We start from the raw sequence: 25,566 nt of genomic DNA on the forward strand, positions 1-25,566 counted from the left end.
AGGAGGCGGCATACTCCAGTGGGTGAAATGGGTTCTAAAGCCCACTGTCTGGGTTTAAATTCTGGCTCCGCCACTTACTTGCTGTTGCTCAATCTCTCTAAGCCTTTGTCTCCTCATCTGAAAAATGGGAGGGAATACCTAATTCATAGGGCTGTGGATTGCTTTTAAGATTAAATGAGTTGATACAGGCGAACTACTTAGAACAGTGATTTAAACATCGTACTAAACACACACACACACACACACACACGCATTGGTTTTCTTTTTAAAACTATGCCAGGCCCTATGCCCTAGAGATAAGCTAGAGATGACCTTTGTTTTGAAGATGATGAAATTTAAGTAAATGTGCTAGTCAACTGCCTGTTTGCTCTCAGACCTAGTCTTTTCCCTCCACTCTACGCTGAATCTCAGGGAACTACACTTCCTAGGCTCCCTTGCAGCTGCTTCCAGGTGCTTTGGGCCAAGTACTAGGAGGCACACAGAAGAGTAAGGGCAGGAGAAAGAGGGAAACGGTGTAGTTCTACACAATGTCCCTCTGCTTCCTGTGGAGTCTCCAAGAGTGGCACCAGCTCCTCCTAGACAGCCCCTACTCTCTGGTTCTGGCTCCCACCAGCTTCTGGGCCTTGGTTTTACCACCTCTTCCCCTTATCCTTTCAGGCTAGATGTGGTTGCATCTTCCTGCTGTGGCTTGTCTCTAAATTGTCCTTCTACCTTGTCCTCTGGCCTCTCTGCTTTTCTATCACCAGTATAAGCAACTTTCTGTATGAAATTCCCTCTGTTTCAAAGACTGAGAGAGGTCTCTGTTTTCCTGGAGCATCCCTGATTGATAAAGCAAAACATGTCATCTCTCTGGGCCACAGTTTTCTCACCCTCTGGATACAGAGGCTGGGACCATTTTGTCTCATGGGGCCCTTTCTAGTTCTAGCTCACGTGGCCTAGAGAAGTTAAAATGGTTTGCTTAAAGTCTCCCAGCTAATTAGTGACATATTTAGAACTTAAATCAAGATCTTCTAAAGAGGAAGGCATCACCCTGGCAATGTCTTTCTCTCTTTAAATCTCAAAGTCCAGTTGTCACTATGCTTACCAATTACTTACAATGCGATTTTCTTGGAAACTATATTGTCCTTCCAAAAATAAAAAAGATTTGCCCTCCTTTATGGATTTATTTCTGTGGACATTTTTTGAAGTATTGTTTTTCGAGTTACTGAGGCTTCTGGACACAGTTGGGAAGGTTCCTTTAAGTGGTTTAAGTTGTTAGTCTAAGTGGGTTGAAACTCAGCAGATTTCTACACTGAGCTTCCATATTTGACGTGAAAGCTAACGTGGTAGAGCAATCGAATACTGTTAATTGTACTGGAACCTAGATAGCCCCTTAACTCTGTATTTTCTGCTTTCCTGCCCTAGGTTTAATAGAAATAATAGGGGCTAGCAGTGCTACTGTTTGAATTCCTGGCAGCCGATATCCTGTGCTTGCGTCAGCAACCCTGAACATTTAGCTATAATGATTATTGCTTAACATTTATTGAGACCTGTCAGTGGGCTAGATGGAGAGAGATGGGGGGGTGAGGCACTTATCCTAATGAGGGAATTTGGAGCACATCAGCTTAATTCATGGCCAGCAGCTTTCAGAGAAAATGGAACAGAAAGCTCTGTGGTGTTTTCTACCAGCCTGGTTATTTACAAGCCATCACAAGGAAAGTAAGAAAGTGCTGGCTTCCTCTCTCCCTCAAGAGAGAACTTCCTTCTCCAGAATTTTCTAGACTATCCTAGGAACAATGCCCTCTCCTCCCTGTGTGTGTCTGATTCCATGACCCCTCTATTTAAACCCAGCAGAGGCTTTGCATCTTTCCGGGACAAAGGCAGGATTCTTCAGCGTGGCCTGGCCTCACTTCCCATTCTCAGTTTCTGCACCTCCCATGTTCAATCCTCTTCCCCCATCCCCTTTAAACAGTTCTTGGAATAGCTCTCAATTCCCTGACAACCCCACACCTTTTCACTCTATGACGCCTTTGCCCATGTTATTTGTGTTCTATCCACTGTGCTTGTCCTACAAGCTTTTAAGAACCAGCTCAAAACTTACCTTCTATGTGAAAGTCACTCTGACCTCTGTAGGAGGTGTGGCTCTTTCCTAGCGTTCATCATAAAAGAATAGCTCCACCCCGTTGAGCCTCTCCTAGGGCAGTGAACTAGGTACTTCCCCTTCAACAACACTGCTGGAGAGGAGTTTTTACCCCATTCTAGAAATGAAGAAATTGAGGCTTAGAGAGGTCAGCCCACCTACTTAAGGCCACAGAGATAGTTAGGAAGTGGTGGAGCAGACATTGGAGCGAGGTGTATGGGAATCAAGACACCTTGACCTCTCAGGACCCCGCTCTCCTCTGTGATGCCCTCACAGCTCTACTCTTGAGTTTCAAAAGTACGAGTTTACCTGTCTGCTTTCCAACATATACTGGGAGCCCCTCCTGAGCCCCTTGCCTCCTCCTCTTTGTATCCTAGGCTCAGGAATACAGTGAGTACGCAGTAGATGAATGCTGAATTTATTTATTTGTTATTATTATTATTAATCTTTCATTCACTTCTGGTTCCTTCCTATAACTGTGAAAACCTTTCCTGCCTTTTTATTCCAGGCGAGTGGGCCTCAACTCTGTCCCCACAGGCTGGACACACTGTAAAGGTGCCTGCAGCGCAGATAAGAGAGCTTTGGGCTGTGCACAGCTCCACCCTGTCCTTCAAACCTGAGCAAAGTGCAATGTAGAATGAAGTTTAACTCTCCTCCCACCTCCCAAATCGCTGCCACAGCCCCTCTGGGCCCACTTCTCTCATCCTATCAATATTGCTTTGGCTCTTAGGGAGGCAGGATAACATGGGTGTTAAGGTCAAACAGGCCTAAGTGGGAGCCTAGGCTCTCGGGCTTCCCATTATGTGACCTGGAGCACATTTGAGAACTCCCCCAAACCACAGTGTCCTCATTTGTAAAATGGGGCTGATAACAGTATCTATTCACAAGAGAAGGTGATTGTTAGGATTCAATGAGATTATGCCTATAGCATTTAGCCGTGTCCTTGACAATAGTAAGTGCTCAATAAACGTTATCCATAATTATCATTATCTCATTTCTTAGTTTTGCAAATTTTTGCTCAAGTATTCAGGGATGAAAAGGGGCTGAACTGATAAAGGTTTACTGTCATTCTACTCAGGAATGTTTCCTTTTACAATAATGGCTCAGGAAGTTATTTGACCTTCAGAGTTCAAAGGAATAAAAATATAATGGCAAAATGTCCACCAAGGAGACTGGAAATTTTGCTCCAGCTTCATCAGATGACGCTGCTCAGGTGGCTGCCCCTACAAGTCTACCGTTGGACTCGCCTAAGCAGGTGGAAGGTGGATCTTGGCTAATGCTTTTTGAAAATTTTCCCTTATGTTAAGAATTCCTTCGCCCAAACAGAAGACTAAAACCCTTAATGAGTGTTACTATAGTGATTCTGGTTCCACTAGGGGACTAGGCAAAAGGTCAAATGAATACCTGCCCCATGTCCAGGAGATTGTGTTAAGTACTCCACAGAATAAAACTATAACTGCTAATGTTTATTGAGTGTTTACCCTGGAAGCTAAATGCTTTACATTTGTTCTCCTATTTAATCTTTATGACCACTGAAAAACACAGATACAATTCTTTTCACCATTTTATATATGAGGAAATTGATGCCGAGCTGAGAATCACGGGAGCCTAATCCTGTCAGATCCCGGAGCCTGAGCTGTTCCTTATATCATTCGATCACTTTTTTAAATGGACTTCACTTTTGTGTACTCTCTTTTATTTTCAGATATTTGGAACATTCATCTCTTGTAATCAGTAGTGTGTTGGTAAATATTTAATAGCTGGCTCCCCAGGAGAAAATCAGTGCTTGCTGATTCCCATGGTGTAGATACTTCCACCATGGCCAATGTCAAGCCACCAGTGTGCTGTCAACCAGCTCACAAAACCCCTGAAAATTTAACCCAACGGCTCCCAAGGGCCGGTACGCGGGGCTCCAGCACAGCGAGGCTTATAGTCTAAATTAGACAATGGCAATCTACCAGGTGCTTGCACCCAGCTCCCATCTTCTGGGTCACTGATTCTCAGTCCTGGCTGCATATTAGAATCACCTGAGAGCTCATAACACTCTGATGCCCTATCCCAACCCTGGAGATCCTCATTTAATTGATCTGGGGTTTAGCCAGCGCAGCATTTTTTTTTAACTCGTCGCATAATTCCTATGTGCAGCCAGGATTGAGAAACACTGCTCTGCAAGAATACATCCTATTCATCACCTGCTCATTCATCACAGATTTGACAACTATGTGATGCATTAATGCCCTATTTTAATTTTTCAAACTTTTATGTTTCATAGAGTGGGTGGCCAACTGTGCTTGTTTATAAAATGTTATTTAAACTAGTTCATCCAAGAAATGACTTCTGAAATCTTTTCCTTCATTTAAACAGTGACTGCCATATAATAGAAATAATAGTAATGTGTAGCTATTGATGAGGATTTTTAGGCTGCTTAATTTTAAAATGGCTTATGATGAGGATTTTTAGGCTGGTTAGTTTTAAAACTACAGATGAGATTCAGGCTCCAAGGAGTGGAATTTGTTTACCCCTTTGTTGGGAAACATTTACATTTCTAAGAGAAACCTCTATCTGTGAAGATGCCTCCCTCTCTGTGCCAGGAAGAAGAGGAGAGAAGACCTTATCCCTAGAAGCTCTTAATGGGGAAAGCAAGAACTTAAGTTGGTTGCTGTCTGGCAATCTCATGTAACTGATTTAGGGTGGTGGCTTCTGACCTTTACTTAATCCTATTTGATTCTTGTCTAAAAGTCATGGGATCACCCAATGACCAGACCCCACCTGCACTGATACCATTTTAACTTTTTTCATGTTCTTTCCTTTGTCTTGTAAAGAGATGAATCATATACCTATGCCTTAAATTTAGCCCTAACCCTCAACTCGGGGCAGCAGCAGGAGCTCTGACTGCCCGTGGGTCTTGTCCCCACGCACCAGCTCTGACTGCCCATGGGTCCTGTCCCCATGCCAGCGGGGGCAACAGCAGAAGCTCTGACTGCCCATGGGTCCTGTCCCCATGCTATTCCACACTATTCTCTAAATAAAAGAGCACTACTGCCAGATCTTGAGAGTCTAAGAAATCTTTCTTTCGACTCCTCGGCTCACCGACCCCGCATCAGCTATTATTATTGTTTTTGTTGTAAGTGTCTTAAATTTAGTAATCTCTAACGACTTTTACGATTCTCTTATCCATTGGATTTTATATTTGCACTTGAGTCTCAAATAACTGATGCAAATATGTTTGTCTCCAGGACAAAGTTTTCAGCGTCTTTCCCCAAACAGACCCAAAATCAGGGACCTTCCTTTCACCCGGAACAACCTAGCTCCTCTACCGGACCAAAAATGTAAGTATTGGGAATCTTCCTCAGCTTCCTTTGCAAGTGTTAACACGTCTAGACACAACTAAATGTTATTTTTTCAGTTTACTTTCATTTTTGAAGGGAACATCAGGCACCAAAACTTGAAAATTACAGGAAAATAGAGTAGAAAGTCTTTAAAGCTTCATCCAACTTGGTAATGTTTGTTTTAAAAAAAATAGCCCCCCCCTTTGAGGAATTTTTGTGCTTGGACTATAAAAACAATAACAAGTTTATTTTGCTATGTACTATTTCATGTTTTTAAGAAGGTGCTTTAAAAATTCTTCTGTTAAGACTGGCCTCTTGACATTGGTTTCCTTACGATGTCGGATGGATAGAAATGTGTGCCACCTCTGTGCTCACAAGCTGTAGATTCCTAAGCAGAAAGGAGTAATCAAGTCGATGCTGTTCATTAGTATTACTTTTGGCATTATTGATTCACTTTGTATTTTATACAAAAATGTCTCACAATATAAAATATTAATATATGCTATTTGGCCAGTGATCTTCAAGTTTGAGTGTGCCTCATTATTACCTGGGATGCTTGTTATAAAGTAGATTCCTGAGTCCCACACCCAGAAATTTGGCGTTTGTATATCCTCCTATCTGTACTCTGAGGCGTATTCTATTATTATTCCTGTTGTACAGATGAGAACACTGAGTTCAGAGAGGTCATATGACTTACCTGACGTCACTTAGGCAGTGAGTAGCAGAGCCAGGAGCAAAACTACAGGATACTGAGTCAGCTACTTCATGAAACAAGCAGTACCAAGTGGATTCTAACTTCCTTCCTTCCTTTTCTTCTTATCCCACCCCACACATTTATAACATGTGCACAAGCGTGCACATGCTTGTGCACGCACACACACATACCCTCCACATCCTCTTATCTGCAGGTTGGATGATTTAGGAGCAGCCCTAACTTTTTCAGACAAGTTCCTTAACCTTTTTTTTTTTTCGAGGAAGATTAGCCCTGAGCTTACATCTGCTGCCAATCCTCCTCTTTTTGCTGAGGAAGACTGGCCCTGAGCTAACATCCATGCCCATCTTTCTCTACTTTATATGTGGGACACCTGCCACAGCATGGCTTGCCAAGCAGTGCCATGTCCGCACCTGGGATCCAAACCAGTGAACCCTGGGCCACCAAAGCAGAACGTGCAAAGTTAACCACTGCGCCACCGGGCCGGCCCCTTCCTTAACCTTTTTATACTGCTTTTCCTCAGTTTGCATCTAACAGTGGCGCCAGCCTGATAAGATTAGTGGGAGGATTAAATGAGATAATGTACGTAAAACTCTTGGCAACTGCTTGCACAGAGTAAATATCCAGTGTCTTCCTCCCCCAGGCTGTGGTTTGGAGGAGACCAACCAAGAGTTCTAGAACTCTTTAGGTAAACATGATGAACCATGACGTCTTAGTATAACCCCATCTTTTTGCAGATAAGGAAACAGAGAGGAGGAAAGAGATATTCAGTCACACAAAGAGTTAGTAGCAGAAACCAAGGTCTCTTCCTTGACAGATCAGTGCCTCTGCCTCTACTGATTTGTGTAAAGTGAGAGTTTTGGATGGTGTGAATTTAGTCATTGAGTGAAATTCAAGCCTGATCTGTCTTTAAGCAGAAACATAGTCACAAGAACATCTAGTTAAGGAAAGAGTCACTCAGCCTTGCATCCTGGGGTGGGGGGAGCCAAAGAGAGAGGATTTTCTTTGGCAGAGCCCAGGAGCTTTGCTTTTCACAGTTAAAGTTAAGGAGAGAAGGGAAGATAAAGATCATTGATCAACTTTAGCTCTATGAAAAAGAAATGGAAAGGTACACATTGCTTTTCCTATAAGAAACCTGAGAACCTTCTGAGGTTTGCATAAAAGCACAGTATAAATGTCTTGGGACTTGTTTAGAGCCTTGTGCTGACTTGGCCATCAATGGCTACTCCACCCAAGGAAGAGAGAGCTCTGCCAGGCACGCACAGCCCAATCGTGTTTTGATCAATCTTGGCCCAATCTTGCATTCGTGCATATTTGACATCCCTGACTACATGTGGAAAGCCTGAATAGATTTATAGACACTGCTCTCTCCTGCAGTCTGGCTCTCACCAAGACAAGCTTCTCAGAAATGCCTGCATTCCTTAAGAAATAACACAGTTCTGCCATCATTATTCGTGAGACTGGGAGAGAAGCACATCCTGAAAGTCTCTCATTCTGTTCTTTCTCCCCAGTTCTATCAGGAGAACCTCTACGGACAAACCGAGTGCTTCCTGCTATTCCAAGCCAACGGGGGCACAGCACACCAGCCAAGGAGAGCGCCAACTCTGCCGGTCCTACCAAGGATGAAAATTAACCATGGGTCGCAGACTGCGGAAATATATTTAATCTATATTTTCACTGTCAAAGGATGAGATTACTCTGGTTTGTAAGAACAAAGACTAATTTAGTAAATTGCATTCTATAAGCCATTCACAGTTTTATAACTCAAAATTCTGTATTCCAAATAAAGATATTGCCCAAATAAGCACTTAGAAACTTTGTGCATATATTGTAAGTTTGTGAGTTTCTGTGACCTCTACATGCCAAAATAAAAAGTCAAAACGTGTTATCAGCAGGGAAACTTAGCTCTTTGGTTTGCTTTGTGGGACGTTTGCCTTTTTTTTTTTTTTGGCTGAATGATTTTGTGTTTTCAAAAAATGTTTTGCTGAATAAAAAGCAAAAAAAGCACATTCTGTACTTGTTCTTCACATTTATTGTAATTCTGCTGTGGATTGATGAAACAATTAAAATGAAAATAACAAATTCCTTTAATCAGCCACCGTTTAAGTCTTTTAAATGCACCATCTTCTGCAAAATACTTTCTAACATTGTCAGTTCTTGGCTGCAGCCCAAATCACTTGACAGTGTTTATCTGTCTTCCTTGTTATTTAATTATTTCCACCTATTGTCATTTTCAGATACGATTGATTGTTCCAACAGTAAGAAGATCATGTGAATTGGAAAGGTCCACATCCTGGCCTAACAGAATAGAATAAACATTTCTCACACATTCCTCAAATACTCTATGGATGTAATCATTCTTTTTCCTGTTTCAAAATAACGGCCTCTGCCTACTCAAGACATTCCCAAATTTATGACTTAGCAAAGAATGAAAGATCTTCTTACTAAGATGTTTGCGTGTTGTTTGGATTGATATAAAGTTCAAGGCTTAGCCATATAAGCTCATAGTCACTCCATGTTATTTCCAAGCCTGCATGTTATTTTGTAAATATCTCAAGTATAACATTTACCATTTTATATCAGTATTAATTGTTTAGCTCTCTAAATGATGTCAGACTCTGCCACCAACCAAATAGAAGCAGTGGCTTTGCACTTCTAGAAATTTGTTACAGTACATAATGGGCACTCAATCATTTAATTTTTTTCAGGAAAAGAAGGAAGGGAAAGAAGTAGGGAAGCAGAGAGGAAGTTCCATGGTAGAGAGATGCAGGAAGTGGTAATGAAAGAGGTTATTAGTCCACAATCTCATTTGGACAATGATACTTGTCTGAATCAGAGATTATCATATGGATCATAGTATCCACATGATAGTATGGATCAACCTCCTGAGCTAGACAGAGCCTAGAGGGAGGACAAATCCTGGTACAAATGGAAGAACTCTCAGAAGTATAGATTCTGAAGGGTTTTCTTTTCTGTTTTGTTTGTGGGCTGTTTTTGTCTTTGAAGAGTCATTCTTTGTATGCATCAATTGGGCTGTTCAGTTGTGTCGCTGGCTACTTCTGAATCCATGTCCCTCCATGAGTGAATACCTGGCCCTACAGTGAGTAGATTAGTCAGGATAGGCTAGCGTGTGCTTCGATAATAAACAACCCCAAAATCTCATTGGTTAACACAATTTTTTTCTCGTTCACAATACATGTCCCACAGCAGCTGGCAGAGTTGGCAATGTAGATTCCATTTCAACATGTACTTCCTTTGTGACCTAAACAAAGGAAATGAGAGGTGAGTCTTATCACTTCCTCTTACATTTCATTTGCCAAATCAATTCACATGGATATGCCTAACTTCAAAGGAGGTGAGAAATGCAATCCTTCCATGTGTCAGGAAAGGAGAGAATTGGAATATTTATGAATTATCCAAAAGATTATCACATGAACCAAGCCTCAGGCCCTAAGTGCTCATTTAACTACACTGGTATGCTCCTCCACTAAGTAGATAGCCAAGAGGTCAAAGCAATTTTTTAAAAAACGTGTATACAGCTATGGAAAAAAGTCACCATCCCCCAACATCTGCACTTATACACACACACACACACACATACAGAATTTTCTAATGTTGGGCCTTTCCATCCAAGTTGATTTAAGAATCTTTTGTTAGCTATGGAGAAGCAATATGCTGTCCGCTACCACTTCTTTAAATGAAATTGTCCTTGTGCTACCAGGTAAAGTTGCTTATTGGGGTAAATTCATCTTCAGCAAATATTTTACTAACCAAATCAGATATTAGGTAATCACCAACTTTCAAAAATTTCAAGCAACTTTTTCTTCTAAAAGGATTTTATTTCTTATTTTACCACTTGTGTTTCCCTTCATTGCTAAGGATATATTTATTTACACATATAAAAATCATAACCTTGCATACGTTATTTCATTTGGATCATTGCATCAACCTCCAAGTACAGACAAGGAATGCAAGGTAGAGAGAGAAGTTAAATAATTTGCCCAAAGTCACACACCTAGTAAATGACAGAGCAGGGCTTGGAAGTGATGTCTCTCTCTTGTTCCCTAGTCCACACACATAATTCCCAAATCATCATTTTCCTGTTCCAGAAATTTCATAGGTGTGGTATACCTTTGGCAAAGCCTCCTTTCTGAATTTATTTACTCAGCCTATACACTAACCAGGCAAAGTGGAACTACTATTAATATTTGTGAGAAGAGTCAACCAACCCAGTAATTTGTGCTAAACCTGTTAGAGTTGTTGAAAGTTAGGGTCTTTCCACCCCAGAGTTCTTGGTTCCCTTTGGTAGTCACCTGGTTTAACACAGGTGTTATTTCTTTCAGTAAACACTGAACTCCAATGCTCTCATCTTCCTAGAATTAAGCCAATATAAATAGATTTCTGCAACTCCAGGTTATTGTCCCTTCCAGCTCTACTAGATCACAGCTTGACACACAATATGATTTTAGAAAACCCCACCAAGTCACTGATTTGACATACGGTGCCTCCCAAAAAGACAAACATAACCCTTGATTTTGCTTTTGCCCCTACTCTTTGAAATTTACTGGTGCATACCTCTAAGCAAGTGCATCCTGCATTTTGAAGGTGGACTTTTGACAACAACCCTTTGGAATCCACCTCTGGCTTAAATAGAGTAATTAAGAAGGAACATATTTGACCTTAGCATGAAATATTTCACTCAAGCCAAAAACTAAATTAATAAAGGAACATGATAGCAGCTCTCACATGTAGCAGTTAGACTTTATTGCTTTCGGGGGGAAATGATATTTTAAAATCAGGAAATTTTATCAGAACCACATATTCCCTAGACGTTGACATAGAAATATTAGTACTGGTAGATGAGGATTGTCAACAAACTATGTTTCTATCAAAGCTATTGTTTTTCCAAAGCAAATGTCTTCCCATTCTGACCACTGTTTTAGTCCAACCTTGGTCTTTTGGGCAGTTGAATGAGTCCCAAGACATCCTGAGAGGCCAAATCTGGGAAGTCAATGAGTAAATTGTCTCAAAAATTGAGTTTCCAGTCAGCATGTTATACTAGCACAGTTGTCAACAGAAGGACAAAGATAGTTTTCACATCGATATGTGAAAAACAGGAAATAACTTGTTCGTTATTAAATCCCCAGTAAAAATTTTATTAATGGTGAATGGTAAATCATCTTGCAATTGCTAGTAATCCACAGACTAGGAAAACTGAGAGCAAAACAAAGACTGACAGTTCCCTTAGGAGGGCAAGGTAGAATCTAACTTGTTGACTTGAACAAAAAGAAGCTGAAGTTTTGGAGACTTGGAGATGTGGAGCCAGCTGTAAGACGAGAAGGTGGGGTGGAGGGTGGAGGAGACTGTGGGTGGCCCCACATGGGCAGGAATCCCAGAACTGAGCCCAGATACAAACAGGTGGCCATGAACAATATTTGGCGCACTAAGGTTAACATAAAGGAATGAAGGAAGAAATTATCTCTGTCATTTGTATTCATCTAACGTATAAAGGTACACCAAAAAGCTTTTTAAAAGCTTTTTTTATATTTATATAAATACAACTATATTTACAGACTATATAAACACTGATAATAAAAAGACAGATCATGAGGAAGCAAAGGCACATCTAAAAGCCCAAAGAATTTTCCTCTGCAATGAGCAAACCAAGGCCTGGCCTCACCCTCAAGAGGCTAAGAACCATTTTCCATGACTAACACTTGAGACGTGGCTCACCCATGATACCAACCATAACTTCTTTACTGCATCAGGGCTCAAGAGTTAGATTGAATTGAATCCTGCCTATTGATGAGAGGCAGAGCTACAAGCATTATGCTCCTTCAAGTTCAAAAAGGAGCTCAAGACCATAATTGGACTTCAGGTGCATCACTTTCAAGCCAAACATTAACTGAATTTGAAAGTATAACTTATTCAAGCTGCTGAGCTAGGTGAGAAGAGCAGAGTTTCTGAAAGTATGTAAGAGAAAAACAACGAACAGAAGGTGAGGCCAATCAGCATTATGTTTTACAGTTAGGAGGAGGCTACTAGAGAAGTTTTCTCAGATCCATATGACAGCCAAGCAAGACTTTGAATTTGAGAAAAGCTAAAAACCAAGGCGATGTTCTCATGTGCCTAAGTAGCTTGCTCTAAGACATCTATCCCAGCGTTTTCTGAACAAGTGACTTTGAAGGAGAAAAAAACAGAAATACGAAGAAAAAACAAATTGAAAATATCTAAGGACTCTCCCCTCCCTTGAATCTCTAGTCCCTGAGATCTAGCCCATCAAATCTCCACAGCAGGAAGTTTATTGAGCACCACTTCCTCTTTGCCACATCCTATCAGCACAGAACGAAGATTCAAACTTCCATAAAGCCCCTTGAATTATTCCAGTCAAGGCTTATAAAGTGAATAATAGTTTGTTTCCATGGATGTGCTGGAACCAGCTCTTAGCCACTTGAAAAAATGGATTGTTAAATCCAGCATTCAGGAATTTTGTGAACCGGTTGTTCAACCATTGGTAGCTTGAAATCAGCCACGGTGGAAATATTTACACCATGGAATTTGGCAAACATTACAAATCAAGGCTTTCTTTTATTTGGGATCTGGTTTACAAGCTAACACCATATATAAAATTTTTTTGGAAGTCTTTCAGAATTAAGAACACTTTAAATTAAATAACATTTTCTTTTAAATGTGCCTTTGCTAACACTGATGCTGGAGAACAGGACTCTTGTCTCAAGAGTAATCATGACATGCCTAGGTTTTACTGTATTAAGTTGTAACATTTCATGGGAAATGATTTAATCCAAGGGTTAATGAAATGCACATAGTATGGGTGGCATGCATGCCTGCATGCCTCAAGACTGCACCCAGAATGGGATCTCCCCTCAGAGCTCCTCATGAGCCAAATCACAGCTTAATGAGTATTCATGGGTGAACGGTGTTTTTCCCTGTTACCTTCTGAGCCTATTAGTCAGTTCTTTTCAAGATGTGTAGTCCGGTTTTAATGTAGGCAGCACTATCTGTGACCTCATGTCTGCTCTTGTTACCACACTCACACCCCATAACGCTCAGGAAATGCACATGTTCCCCCTTAACTGCCCTGGGAGCTAAGAAATAAACACTAACTCGTGGTAAGGGGTGAAAGTTAGGAAATGGACATGACAATAACTTTCTTTAGGCCAGCTCTCCCGGAATCAAGGAGACGAACAAGGGTTCTACTTCTGTTTACAAGCCAGGCAAAGTCTAGATATTTTGTGCAAAAATGGATGTATATGGGTCTGAATTATTCAACTAGATGCATAACCTTTCACAATTTGTTACCAAGGAGAAAGGTCAGTTTAAAGCACGGGGCCCAGGACTCAGACATCACTCAGATAGGCAGGACGGCCCCTTAGGTATTCAGTTCTAATGCCAAGATCTAGAAATTATCTCCTTTTCTGGCACCTGCTTCTGTCCTTGCCTTGGCTTGCTCTGGATCAGCAGCAGACGATTGTAATGCATTTATACATTCACTCATTCTTCCAACAAACATTTATTGACTGCTCGCACTATGGTAGGTGCTGTAGGATAAAGAATATATACAGTATAAAGGATATAACAAATTTATATGAGGTTAAGTGATAAGGACTTTCTATATTTATTAGAGGAAAAAACTCGTTATTTAAGCTATTTACTCTGGTTTGGTTCTTTATTTTTTTGTGATTTGAAGCCAATAAATTATCTTTTAATAAAACCAAATATTAAGTCTCAAAATTGTTTCTCTACTTTTACCCTTCCATTATAAGTCCACAGACTCCCAAAGTCACAGTCTCAGAGCCTAAAAAAAAAATAGACTCTAGACATGAACAAAGATCCTAAAGCTCTAAGCCAGAGTCTTTTTGTAGCTGGTTCAAGGTCAGAGTATGGGGAAATCTGGACTGGTTCTATGAAGTGGTAACTCTATTGGTTACACAAAAAGGAAATCTTAACCTATTTGACAAAGCTGCCCTGGTCTCAAAAGTGTGGGCCTCACTGACTACTTCTTTCTCAAAGTGATACTTCATGCTAATTTGACCTCATTTCTTCATCAGTAGATCTATTTGGGAGAGGAGAGCTGATCTCAGGGACTCTGCAGGAAGCGGGGAAGAGAAGAAGAGGGATGCGCAAACTAATCCTTTCACCAGCCAGTCAGTCCCACACCCAGCGGGAGCCATTCTCAGCCCAGCCCAGGAGCCAAGATTAAGTTTCTCAGGGTGGAGAGGCAGGAGCAGCACGATCCAGCAATTTCCCTCCAGGGTAATCACCCCAGCAGAAAGTAGAGAGGCGTTTATGGTACTCCTGAGGCACAGTGTTTTAATGGATTACCTACTACTTTCTCTCTCTTCACTCAAACCTTTTAACACAACTGCTCACAAGAAGCAAAACAAACTGATTCGCATGTTCCCATTTCTCTTAACCACTTACCCATCGTGCAGGGGTGCTCACGAACTCCAGAAGACGGAGAGGGAAGCAAAGGGGCCTAGAAGAACTGTCAACTTTCATAGCTGTCCCCCGACGATCGAGAATTGGCTGCATGTAACGCAGACCCAAATACGTGCACGTACAGACATCGAGCACAAGAGAAAAAGAATCAGTCTCTTACAGTGTTTTCAGCATAATGCTGGTTCTTATAAGAAGCTGAAAACAAAACATAAAGAAGCATCTTAAGTGTATTTTATCTTTGGCATTTGAAAGTTAACTTTACAGACCATTTTAAAATCAGGATTAATTTAATAAAAAGTAATGCTTTGCTCCGATTTTTCGTTACCTTAAAATTTCACCAATATGACCATATGAGTAATGGTCTTTTTTCAATTAAACTCAATCTGGAGAATGTGTCTTCTTGATAATTTTTAAGAGAAAATGAATAATGTGATAAATAAGAACGATCATTTAGATCCTGAAGACACATGTTTTTATAAAATATGCTAGCCCTTCCAACACTGCTAATGTCCTTTTTTTTTTTTTTTTTGAGGAAGACTGGCCCTGAGCTGACATGCGTGCCCATCCTCCTCTACTTTATATGTGGGACACCTACCACAGTATGGCTTGCCAAGTGGTGCGTAGGTCTGCACCAGGATCTGAACCGGCAAACCCAGGGCTGCTAAAGAGGGAATGTGTTCATGTAACCACTGCACCACCGGCCAGCCCCACTGGTGTCCTTTTTAATGCAAAGAAAAATACTGTTAATAATGACTGTAATCCTTTAATTAAAAATACCGGGGCGGGTGGTGGCACAGCAGTTAAGTGCACACATTCCCCTTCTGTGGCCCGGGGTTCGCTGGTTCAGATCCCGGGTGCGGACGTGGCACTGCTTGACAAGCCATGCTGTGGTAGGCGTCCCACATATAAAGTAGAGGAAGATGGGCATGGATGTTAGCTCAGGGCCAGTCTTCCTCAGCAAAAAGAGGAGGATTGGCAGCAGATGTTAGCTCAGGGCTAGTCTTCCTCCCAAAAAAAAAAAAAAACCATAAAAAGTAGCAGTGGAGAAAATCAGAAGAAACTAAGTAGTGTTTAATAAATGTTCCCTTGTTCCCATTTACCAGTTCACTTTTACTGCTAACTCTCCTTTCTCCAGATAAAGATTGATTATTTAAGCAAAAAAGTTGTGAACATCCATTATGTGCACTGTTCCTGGTGAGGGAGCTACAGTTATGAATAAAGCAAAATGCCTACTCTCATAAAGCTCATTGTCTACAAGGATGCCAACCCAAATTCTCCAGATTGCATTTATACAGGTAAAGCAATTACAAAACCTGTCTATAGGGGCCAGCCCATGGCACAGCGGTTAAGTTCACATGTTCCGCTTCAGTGGCCTGGGGTTCTCTGGTTCGGATCCCGGGTGCAGACCTACGTACCATTTGTCAAGCCATGCTGTGGTAGGCGTCCCACATATAAAGTCGAGGAAGACGGGCACATATGTTAGCTCAGGGCCAGTCTTCCTCAGCAAAAAGAGAATTGGAGGCAGATGTTAGCTCAGGGCTCGTCTTCCTCAAAAAAAAAAAAAAAAAAAAAACCTGTTCATTATCTCAGGTTCTATTTTCTGACTCTGTCCCATCAATATCGCAGAAACCCCATAAAATCTGATTCTCAATTACTGGCATTGCTGCTGCTAATAGCCCTGATTCTTCTGGGTTTTATTTCCTGTGAGAATTGATGCAATAGTAGAAGGAAAAAATAAAAAACCAGAGGGGACCATTCCAATTAATATAGATAGATTCTTTAAATGGGCAATAAAGACAATGTTTCATTAGGAGGAAGTTTTCAGGAGGTATTTGATGCTGGGGCGGGAACTGGAGGCTACGGGGTGGAGCATAAATAAAGAAGACTTTTACAGCTGGAGGGTGCATGATGGAGAGGGAAATAAAAATCAGGAACAGAAAGAGCCATCCAACTTGCAGCAAAGAAGAGAACAGGACAGAAAAGGAGAAGCAGGTACAGGTCAGTGGAGGACCTTGAACATTAGAAAATAACATTTGTGGTTGAAGTCACAGCAAGAGAAAGGAGAAACAATAGCCACTAAGTATATAGGAAAATCTCAGCAAAAGTAGTTATTGACTTTGCTTGTAGAGCTCACACTTCTGCAGAATTCTTAGTGACCAGCAACCTGGGCAACTGGGAACCTGTGCACTCCTGGAGGCCAAGGAGGTTTATTAGCCCAGAGCTGGTACAAGTTGAGTCTCTTAGCAGAGTCAACCTGAAACCGTGCTGGGGAAGCCCCAAGGCTGAAACAGAGATCTTTGTGTTCAGGCCTCCTTCTCCTTCAGTCTCCCAGGTCATTAAGACACTGGACTCCTGGGATTACATATCACCCAAGGAATTGCTCCAGGAAAGTTACACGCTCTCTCACTGCTTTCAGTGTTTGTCTGACTTATTCAAGGCCCTGACACACTGGCAGCTCTAGACAATTGCCTCTTTACCTTGTTATTTGAACCACTCAATCACTGCTGCCATTTCTAGACCATTGGGGGCCTAAGAAGAGAAGGGGCATGGGATTGGGATCTTTGGTACGCTATCAACCGTGGAATGTTCGGCAAGCTGCAAGAGAGATACTTCTCTCTTCCCACATCCTGCCGATCACCATAATACACATGATAAGTGGTTCATGAGTCGTAAGAGAAAGGCAATTTGGTGATGTTAAATGGACAACTCAGAAGGAAATGAGTTTAATGGAGTATAGCCATTGCCTACTCCTCTGTTTTCCTGCCTAAAAGTCTTTGAAAGATCCTTCTGGATTTGCCTCTGTCATTGGGTTGGGGAGAAAAACTCAGGGATGCAGAGCCAAGGTTCTATGGAAAAACTGACATCTTGGAAGCCTGCAAGCCCAAATCCCTGGACAGGATAGGACCCAAACGTTCTCTGAAGGTGAATAGAAATGACCTTGTCTAAAACAAGGGCAATTTTTAGACTCTGTCTTCGGCCTTCCAGGCTTGGCTCTTGGTTAAGTACTGCAGTGTTTAGGCTGGCAGATCCCCAGTCTAATTTTGAAAAAAGAAAACAAAAGTAATCATCTTGTGTCTTCTGAAGAAGCAATGAGCCAACTAGTATCTTGAGTGCCTCCTCAACATCAGAGGTTCCTGCACCCTGTTTTAAGGTAGTCTAATGCATAACCCTAAGAGAAAAGTGTGACTTATTTCAATATCTTCTATGAGTAACTGTCAATACCGTAAAATCATAGAACTTTGGAACTGGAAGAGATCTTAAAGAAACTTTCCTCATTTATGAAGTAAGTATGTTAGACGAGAATATCTTTAAATATTCTTCCAATGTTAAAGTTCTATAATTATATATATACGATACACACAAAAAGAGGTTATTAAGCGTCAAGCTGAATTTTTTTTAGCAAACATTCCAAAATGTATATGTGACCCATTTTTCGAAGAGTAAGTCTCTAAAGAGTGTGAACATAGGAGCCAGCCGGGTGGTGCAGCGATTAAGTGCACACATTCTGCTTCGGTGGCCTGGGGTTTGCCGGTTTGGATCCTGGGTATAGACATGGCACCACTTGGCAGGCCATGCTGTGGTAGGCGTCCCACATATAAAGTAAAGGAAGATGGACACGGACGTTAGCTCAGGACCAGTCTTCCTCAGCAAAAAGAGGAGGATTGGCAACAGATGTTAGCTCAGGGCTAATCTTCCTCAAAAAAAAAAAAGTGTGAACATGAAAGCAATTTTAATCTCGCCCACCACTTTAGAGCAAACATAGACCGGTTTTCCAAGCCCTAGATGAAATCTCAGGCAGGTCCCACAGCGTTTCCAGGCCCAAGATCAGTCTGTCGTTTTAAAAGTTCAGAACAGTTTAATTTCAAAACTCCAACCTGATTCTCATCTAAACTTCTAGCTTGAGTTGGCTTTGGGCTTGGAAGCCTGCAGTGGAGAACTGGGTGTGGTTGGCTTTTACTCTCCTCCTTTCTCCACCTCTTTTCCAACTCCCTGGCAAATGTTTTAGACCCCTCAGAGTCAGACCCCTGGAGAGAGGGATGAAGGAGCAAAGATGCAGTCTTCCAAGGTTAATAGAGTTGCACTCTGGCCTCTGCCCTCCAAGTGCTAGCTGTGGCATAGATACCTCTTTCTCCAGTGGGACTTCTTAGGGTTGATCTCCCTCAATCTCCCTTGCAGGGAACAACTCTCCTCTGGCCGGCAGCTTATGTCTTCCCACCAGCCCTGAGATTCTGACTGCCCATCTTTCTATTGGGGTCCTTTCTCTATTTGAGGCAGTTCTCTTGGACAAGATCCATTTGTCTTAGTCCGTTCGGGCTGCTATAACAAAATGCCACACTCTAGGTAGCTTATAAACAACAAATTTATTTTTCATAGTTCTGGAGGATGGAAGTCTGAGATCAGGGTGCCAGCATGGTTGGGTGAGGGCCCTCTTCTGAGTTGCAGACTGCAGACCTCTCATTGTGTCCTCACATGATGGAAGGAGCCAGGAAGCTCTGTGGGATCTCTTTTATAAGAACACTAAACCCATTCTTGAGGGCTTCACTCTCCTGACCTAATCGCTAATCACCTCCCAAAGGCCCTACCTACTAAAACCATCTCCTTTTACTAGGTCAAGGGGGGAGCCCTCATTAAAGGGATTAGTGCCCTTATAAAAGAGACTCCAGAGAGCTCCCTTGCCCCATCCATCATATGAGGACACAGGAAGAAGACAGCTGTCTATGACCAGGAAGCAGGGCTTTACCATACACCAAAACTGCCAGCACCTTGATCTTGAACTTCTCAGCCTTCAGAACTGTGAGAAACAAATTTCTGTTGTTATAAGCCACCCAGTCTATGGTACTTGTCACAGCAGCCTGAATGGACTAAGACAACGCTTTGTCTCCCCAGTCTGAATGGTGGTCTGAGGAAGCATTAAATGGTACAACTTCTCTATGAAGATGAAATGGATTACTTTAATCCAGGAGTGCCTGGCTGTTCCTGCTAAGTCTTTGTAAACTACTTTATAACAAATGTGAGCATGGAGTCCTGAGATGGTAACTACAAATGTCATATATGTTAATACATTGTTATTTACAGCCTCTGCCAGACATGCTCAAAATTTCAGACATGTAAACATCTGTTTGCTTCAGGAAGCCATCAAAAATTCCACCAACTCATAAATAATGACTTTGTTGTGCCCCATGATGACCCCCTTTTTCCAAGTACACATTAGCAATTGCATTCCTACAAACAAACCAAAAGATGGCTCATTAGTTTATTACTCATTTAATTACCAGAGATGGGAAACATGTGGTCCAGCTTAACAAGTTTAACAACAATCCCTAAACAAGTACATATTAAAGCGGTGGTGTTCTGACATCAACATTTCCAGATATCTAATGAATGGCTAGATGCATATGGTCAGTGTATATCATGGATAACCAGGAAATCTATCACCCTGAGGTCAGCATTGCTTAAAGACAGTGATAAGTCTTTGGGGCTTTTATACACCAACCCCTGCAAGAATGATCTCAGTGTTAATCATCACTGAAATAAAAGAAAAGAAACAAGAAAGTGATTTTACTTAAATAGCGTTTAATGGAAGAAATAAGGAAGTGGTTTGGCTTCTTTCCCTCCCCCTGGAAAAATAGCATGACACACAGTAAGTGTTCAACGAATACTATTCTTGATGACAAAAGGAGCATGAAGACAATCATTTTAGTGTTCTCAGGACAGGCCATGTCATTGAGCCACTATTGCCCACAAGCCTTAGTTGGCATCACAGTCATTTAGTCAGCAACTATTTGCGCCAGCACCATGCAAAGTGTTGGAAATGGTACAGTCAACCAGACACAGTCCTGCCCTACAGAGACTTATAACTGTTAGGAAAACAAGCAAGGAGGCAGGCACTGAGAAGAGAGTGTGGTAAGACTTTTGATGGAGGTTCTCCGTTGGCTCTGGGAGCACCTAAAAATCAGAAAAGCCTTTAAGGAAGGATTCATGTCTCTCACCTGGGATCTAAGAAATGAGCTCAAGTTATCCAGGAAGAGGAGAAGGGAGGAGAGTCCTAGGAACTGCACAGACAAAGACTAGGAGATGAGAAAGGGCATTCAGGACACTGCAAACAGTTCAGTATGATGGGGTGGGGATAGGGGTGATGAGAAAAGAGAACAGAGAGGCAAGCAAAGAACACAAGAGGAAAGTCCCTGAAGGTCATGTGGATAAATCTGAACTTTGTCCTAAAGGTAAGGAGACACCATCAAAGGGGTGTAAAGTGAGGAAAGGGGGCCGAGGGTTCTGATGTGATTGTGTAGAAAGAGCACTGGCTGCAGTGTGAAGAATGGACGGAAAAGGACAAAAATGGAGTCAGAGACTAGTTAGGAGGCTATTGCATTAACCAGGTGAGAACGACAGTAACTCGAACTAACATGGGGCAATGAGGGTAGAGAGAAACAAACGAATTTGAAATAATTTAAGAGGTAAAAGTGATGGGTCTTGGTGATTGACTGGATGTGGGGAATCCAGAGGGAGGATTGACTAGATGTGGCAGAGGGAGGAGCCAAAGATGACATCAGGATTCTGAGGAGGACACCTAGAGGGATGATGGTGCCATTTACTGAGAAACGGAATACAACGGGGGAGTGGGCTCAGGGGACAGAGATAATGAGCTCAATTTAGGAAGTGCCCATTCTAAAATGCCAGTAGGATATCCATGTGGAGATGACAAGTGCACGATTGAATTTTCTATGGATTCTACAATGAACAGATAAACAGAAATGAAACCCACCAAGGACTCTAAGAAGTTGGGGTGAAAAAGATGGAATCACTAAAACCAAGGGAAGATAATTTCAAAAAGACAGTGACCACCAGTGTCAGATGCTGCTTAGAGCTCAAATCAGATAATGCTGGAAAAGCAGCCTTAAAATTTAGCAACAAGATTATTAGTGATCTTGGCAGCAGCAGTATCAGAGGAATGTTGGGACAGAAACCAGATTTCCAGGAGAATTTCAGAGTGGAAGGTGAGGCAGTGGTGATGGTGAATATAGACACCTGTTTCAATATACTTGACTGAAGCCAAAAGGAACCAGATAAGCAAATGGGTGGATGTTTTAAAATGTAGGTTTCACTATTACACTAGTAATATGAGGCCAACAGATCAGGAGACAACTGCCATTGAAGAAATAGTTTGTTACTCACAGTTCCCCAGAGGAGTGGGCACGCCAGGGCATGCAGGGTCACATGGGGGAAGCGCCATGATCCCTCAGGAGGCAGAGGGAGAGAGGGGAAACATGGACAGAGACCTTATTGTGGTTTTCACAGGAAGGCAAGGCAAGGCAGAGTAAGCAGGCTTGGGATTGGCTAGTTGGAATAATTTCAGCAGGCTGCGGAGCATAGGGGCTGTCTCTAGCTATCTGGGACCCAGCCTTGGGGTAATCAGGGCAAGAGGACAGTGCTTCAAATATAAGAGCCCTGTGAGAGGCCATTAAGTGGTGCATGGGGTCTGGGCTCTGCTGGTTAGTTTACAGAGGAAAGATAGACTTTCAGGTGAGTGGTTTCTTATCTCTAGGAATTAGCTAACCCTGGGAGGGGCAGTCCCTCGCTGGTCAGTAAGGCCTCAAATGCCAGAGCATCAAAAATACAGAATTATGAAAATATAGTTAATACGTGGGAAAGGAATGTGGAAGCAAGGGAGGGCATTATTTTTAGGAGAGAAACTTGGGGTTGTTTAAATGTTGATGAAAGGAAGTGGTATCAAGGGAGGCAGCAGGAGAGAGAAGGGACCTACAACAGAGCAAAGTCTATCAGACTGCAAGAGAAATACAGAGCCTTAGAGCTGACCTTGGCAATGAGCAATCTCTTCCACTACAATGGAGGGAGAGGAGGAAAGGATGCGCATGTCTGCAGGCAAGCTTGTGCAAGAATTTGAGGGAGTTTCTCTCCGATGGCTTTTTCTCTTACAAAGTAGAAGAAAAATTCCCTAGTGGAAGATTGATTAAAAATAGAGTGAGAGAGATGCCAATTTTATGGTCACAAGTTTTCTCTGATTGTGGTTTCACTTACAAGTAGAAAACAAGACAAAACAAAACTTGTCATTCAGTTATTCTCTTTTCTTCCTTTAAGGTAGGTGTTAACTCCCAGCCACCAATTGTAGGCCCCGGAGATGCCTTTGCCAAACTCCAGTGAGCAGTGTGGGGACCACAACAGCTTTTGATGAAGCTTGGGCGCCACCCCAGATCATAGGTGTGATGGCTGTGAGACTTCAATCACTGGAACATTGAGAAGGACAGAGAAGAGGGCTTTCTGAAGCCCAAGAGGATTTGGTGGCCCTAGGAAAGGATTATTGAAAATGTAGGGGCTGACCTCAGAAAAGCAAAAGCTAAAGAGAAGGAAACAAGATAGAGATACTTCTGAAGGTAGAAGTCCAGAAAGGGCCAGTGGAATCCACTCTTAGACCCCAATCAACTTCCTGAAACCCCCACCACAGGGTATCCAGAATTTAAAGATGCTAACTCATCTCCTCTCTCTCTCTCTCTGAGTTGCATGTTTGTTTTATGATTCTTTAGACCAGTTTCTGTATTCACTGGCTTCAATAAAGCACTAATCTGCTTTAAAGCCCAAGTGATTATTTCCTGTTATTTAGTTGGCCTCATGACATACTCTCAGAAAGTTGAAGCTGTTTCAGACTCCCAGGCTCTACTTCCCATTGTGGCTTTACACAGGAAGGGGAATGCCCACCCCACATAGTTGACACCAGAAGGCTGTAGGTACCTCTGCATGCAAGGTGATCCAGACCCCATCCCAGAGTGTGCCTTAGGAGGGCCCTCACTTAAGAGCAGTTTTCAAGGTTCTGGCTTTCCTTGTCATTCTCAGCAATCTGCTTTCCAAATCAAGCACATAACACACTGGTGGCCAAGTTATTTGCTGAAAGGGCCAGGCCTCCCACTGGATCTTGAGGAGGAAACACAGACGCTGCTTCCACCCCGCCCTTCTGCCCCGACTCGGTCTAGGAGTTTTGTGTACCACAAAGAGGGGAGTCCTTGAGAGGTCACCGGATCCATCTGTCATCAGCACCCCCACCCCAACTCCCAACACAGCCACACTCTCCTTAAGCTGTTGTGAAAAAGAGAGGCTCAGTAAGACCTACTTTAGTAAAATCTCTGGAGAACAAGATTTCATAAACTTCTGCAGTGACTATTTCAAAACCAAATAACGTTCTGATTTTGCCAGCCGCTTAAATCAAAGTAGGGAAAGAGAGTGGAGTGGGTGGGGGAAGGAGGGCAGCATCACAGAAAAAAGGGAAAACAGGAAACAGACTTATTAAGAGGAAGAGCCAGAAAGTGAAAAGGTTTAACTGACCCGTACATTGAGAATTTCATGTAAAATCGTAAAGTTCTCTCTTTTCTCCCCTTCATTACCTTCTGAGCATCTTCCCACGTCCAGCAAGAAAAAAACAGGGCCTACTCCACCACTAGAAATGTAGCTGTTGGAGAGTTTTTTCCTCATAAAAATAAATAAATAAACACAAATAGAAATCCAATGAGCCAAAGTCAACAGTTAGATATTCATATCAGGCTGGGAGACTGTCCGCTCAGAGTTTCCAGCCCACACCCGCTGCTGCCCTGACTCCATTCCTCCAGTTCTCTCTTGACCTAAAGGGGGACCAACACTTTTAGGAATCCTCTCTGTGCCCATAATTTTCATGTTCTCTGCCTGCCTTTGCCCCAGGGCCTCCAATCTAAACTCATGGCTGTTCTGAACCTCCCCGCCAACTCCGCTCTCTCCCTGTCCAGTGCCCACTCCCACCCCTCCTCCTGAAATGAAAAGTAGATTCTGCTCTTCCTGGCTGATTGCTGGAGCATCTCAGCCAAGACAATTCCCTATTGACATTACCGCAGAGATTATGGCCCAAAGCCCTCACATTTCTCAGTCAAATCAATGGAAACATCTTGGTTTTTTTTTTTCTTTTTTGCCTGCAGGACCATCCAATGTGAATGATTTTCTGCCTGGAAATAGATCCTATGTCTGGGGCAAGGTGTCACTGCTGGATCTGACATCATTTAGAAAACAGGTTGTTTTTCTGGGATAAATTTAAGAGGTTTATTGAGTCCATGGAAGTTAGGAGGACAGAGTTTTAACTTCATTCAAAAACGGGGGCTGCTGGTTGCTGCCACCCACAATGAAGACTCAGAGCACCAAATTCAAAGCCTTTCTCCCCAGCGTGTTTTAAGGGTGCTCGGGCTTCATGTGGTTGTTGCTGGCGGCTGTAGGGAGAGCTATGCGAGTCCCTGCTTTACTGGAAATTTCACACCCGTGGACGGCAAGGCCAGGAAAGGGATATGCAAGCAGAAGATGTGAGAGCACAGGGCAAGTCTTGAGTCTTAGTGCCCTGAGGATTTGTGCTTGGATGACGCAAACAAAGAAGAAGCGAGAAGTGGAGGGCCCCTCACGAGGAGGAGACTCCCTCAGTGGTGGCTGTGGGTCTTCCTTAGGTCAGCTCCATGTCAGAAGTCTGAGGAAGTCAAACAGCACCGTGAAAGTGGGACTTCCAGCAGAATTGGCAGGATTTCTTCAAGTCAATAAGATGGGAAATCAGGGAAGGGACTGTTTTAAGTTCAAAGAGATTTAGAGTCATGACAACCGAATGTTTCCAATTGACTGGTCAGGGACCAACCAAGGTGTGATCCCTGAGTGGATTCTAGTTTGAATAAACCAGCTGCAAAAAACCTTCTGGGATCAATGGTGATATTTGGGAACTATGGTTTATTTTATTGGGTTTTTTAATATGAATATGGGTCTGATAATGGTATCATGGTTCTGTCAGAAAATGTCCTTATTTTTAGAGATGCATACCTGAGTATTTGAGGGTGAAATGTTATTATATCTGAAATTTACTTTGAAATAGTTAGGCAAAAGGAACAGGTGAAGTAACTATGGCAAGATGTAAGCAATTAGTAAATCTAGGTAAT

The 25,566-nt window shown here is 42.3% G+C and overlaps 1 protein-coding gene and 1 long non-coding RNA gene across 3 annotated transcripts in view; one reads left to right on the plus strand and one right to left on the minus strand.

Annotated features, from left to right (window-relative positions):
• The window catches only part of ANKRD55 (ankyrin repeat domain 55), a 96,560-nt gene extending 88,309 nt beyond the window's left edge, over positions 1-8,251 (plus strand). Inside the window, exons 11-12 of the mRNA XM_070246824.1 lie at positions 5,356-5,448; positions 7,672-8,251. Coding sequence (XP_070102925.1) covers positions 5,356-5,448; positions 7,672-7,793 — 215 coding nt within the window. The 3' untranslated portion in view covers positions 7,794-8,251. The remainder of the gene's footprint in view (positions 1-5,355; positions 5,449-7,671) is intronic.
• Positions 8,170-24,110, minus strand: LOC138919949 (uncharacterized). 2 transcript variants are annotated; one of them, XR_011430545.1, is made up of 3 exons: positions 24,016-24,110; positions 14,603-14,815; positions 8,170-9,422 (listed from the first exon to the last, which is right to left on the minus strand). It is a non-coding gene; the product is annotated as an uncharacterized lncRNA (long non-coding RNA). The 2 variants fall into 2 exon arrangements; XR_011430544.1 differs by lacking the exon at positions 24,016-24,110 and adding an exon at positions 16,036-16,169.
• Between the last annotated feature and the right edge of the window lie 1,456 nt (positions 24,111-25,566).

This window comes from Equus caballus, chromosome 21 (genome assembly GCF_041296265.1).
Source record: "Equus caballus isolate H_3958 breed thoroughbred chromosome 21, TB-T2T, whole genome shotgun sequence".
NCBI classification, from domain to species: Eukaryota; Metazoa; Chordata; class Mammalia; order Perissodactyla; family Equidae; genus Equus; species Equus caballus.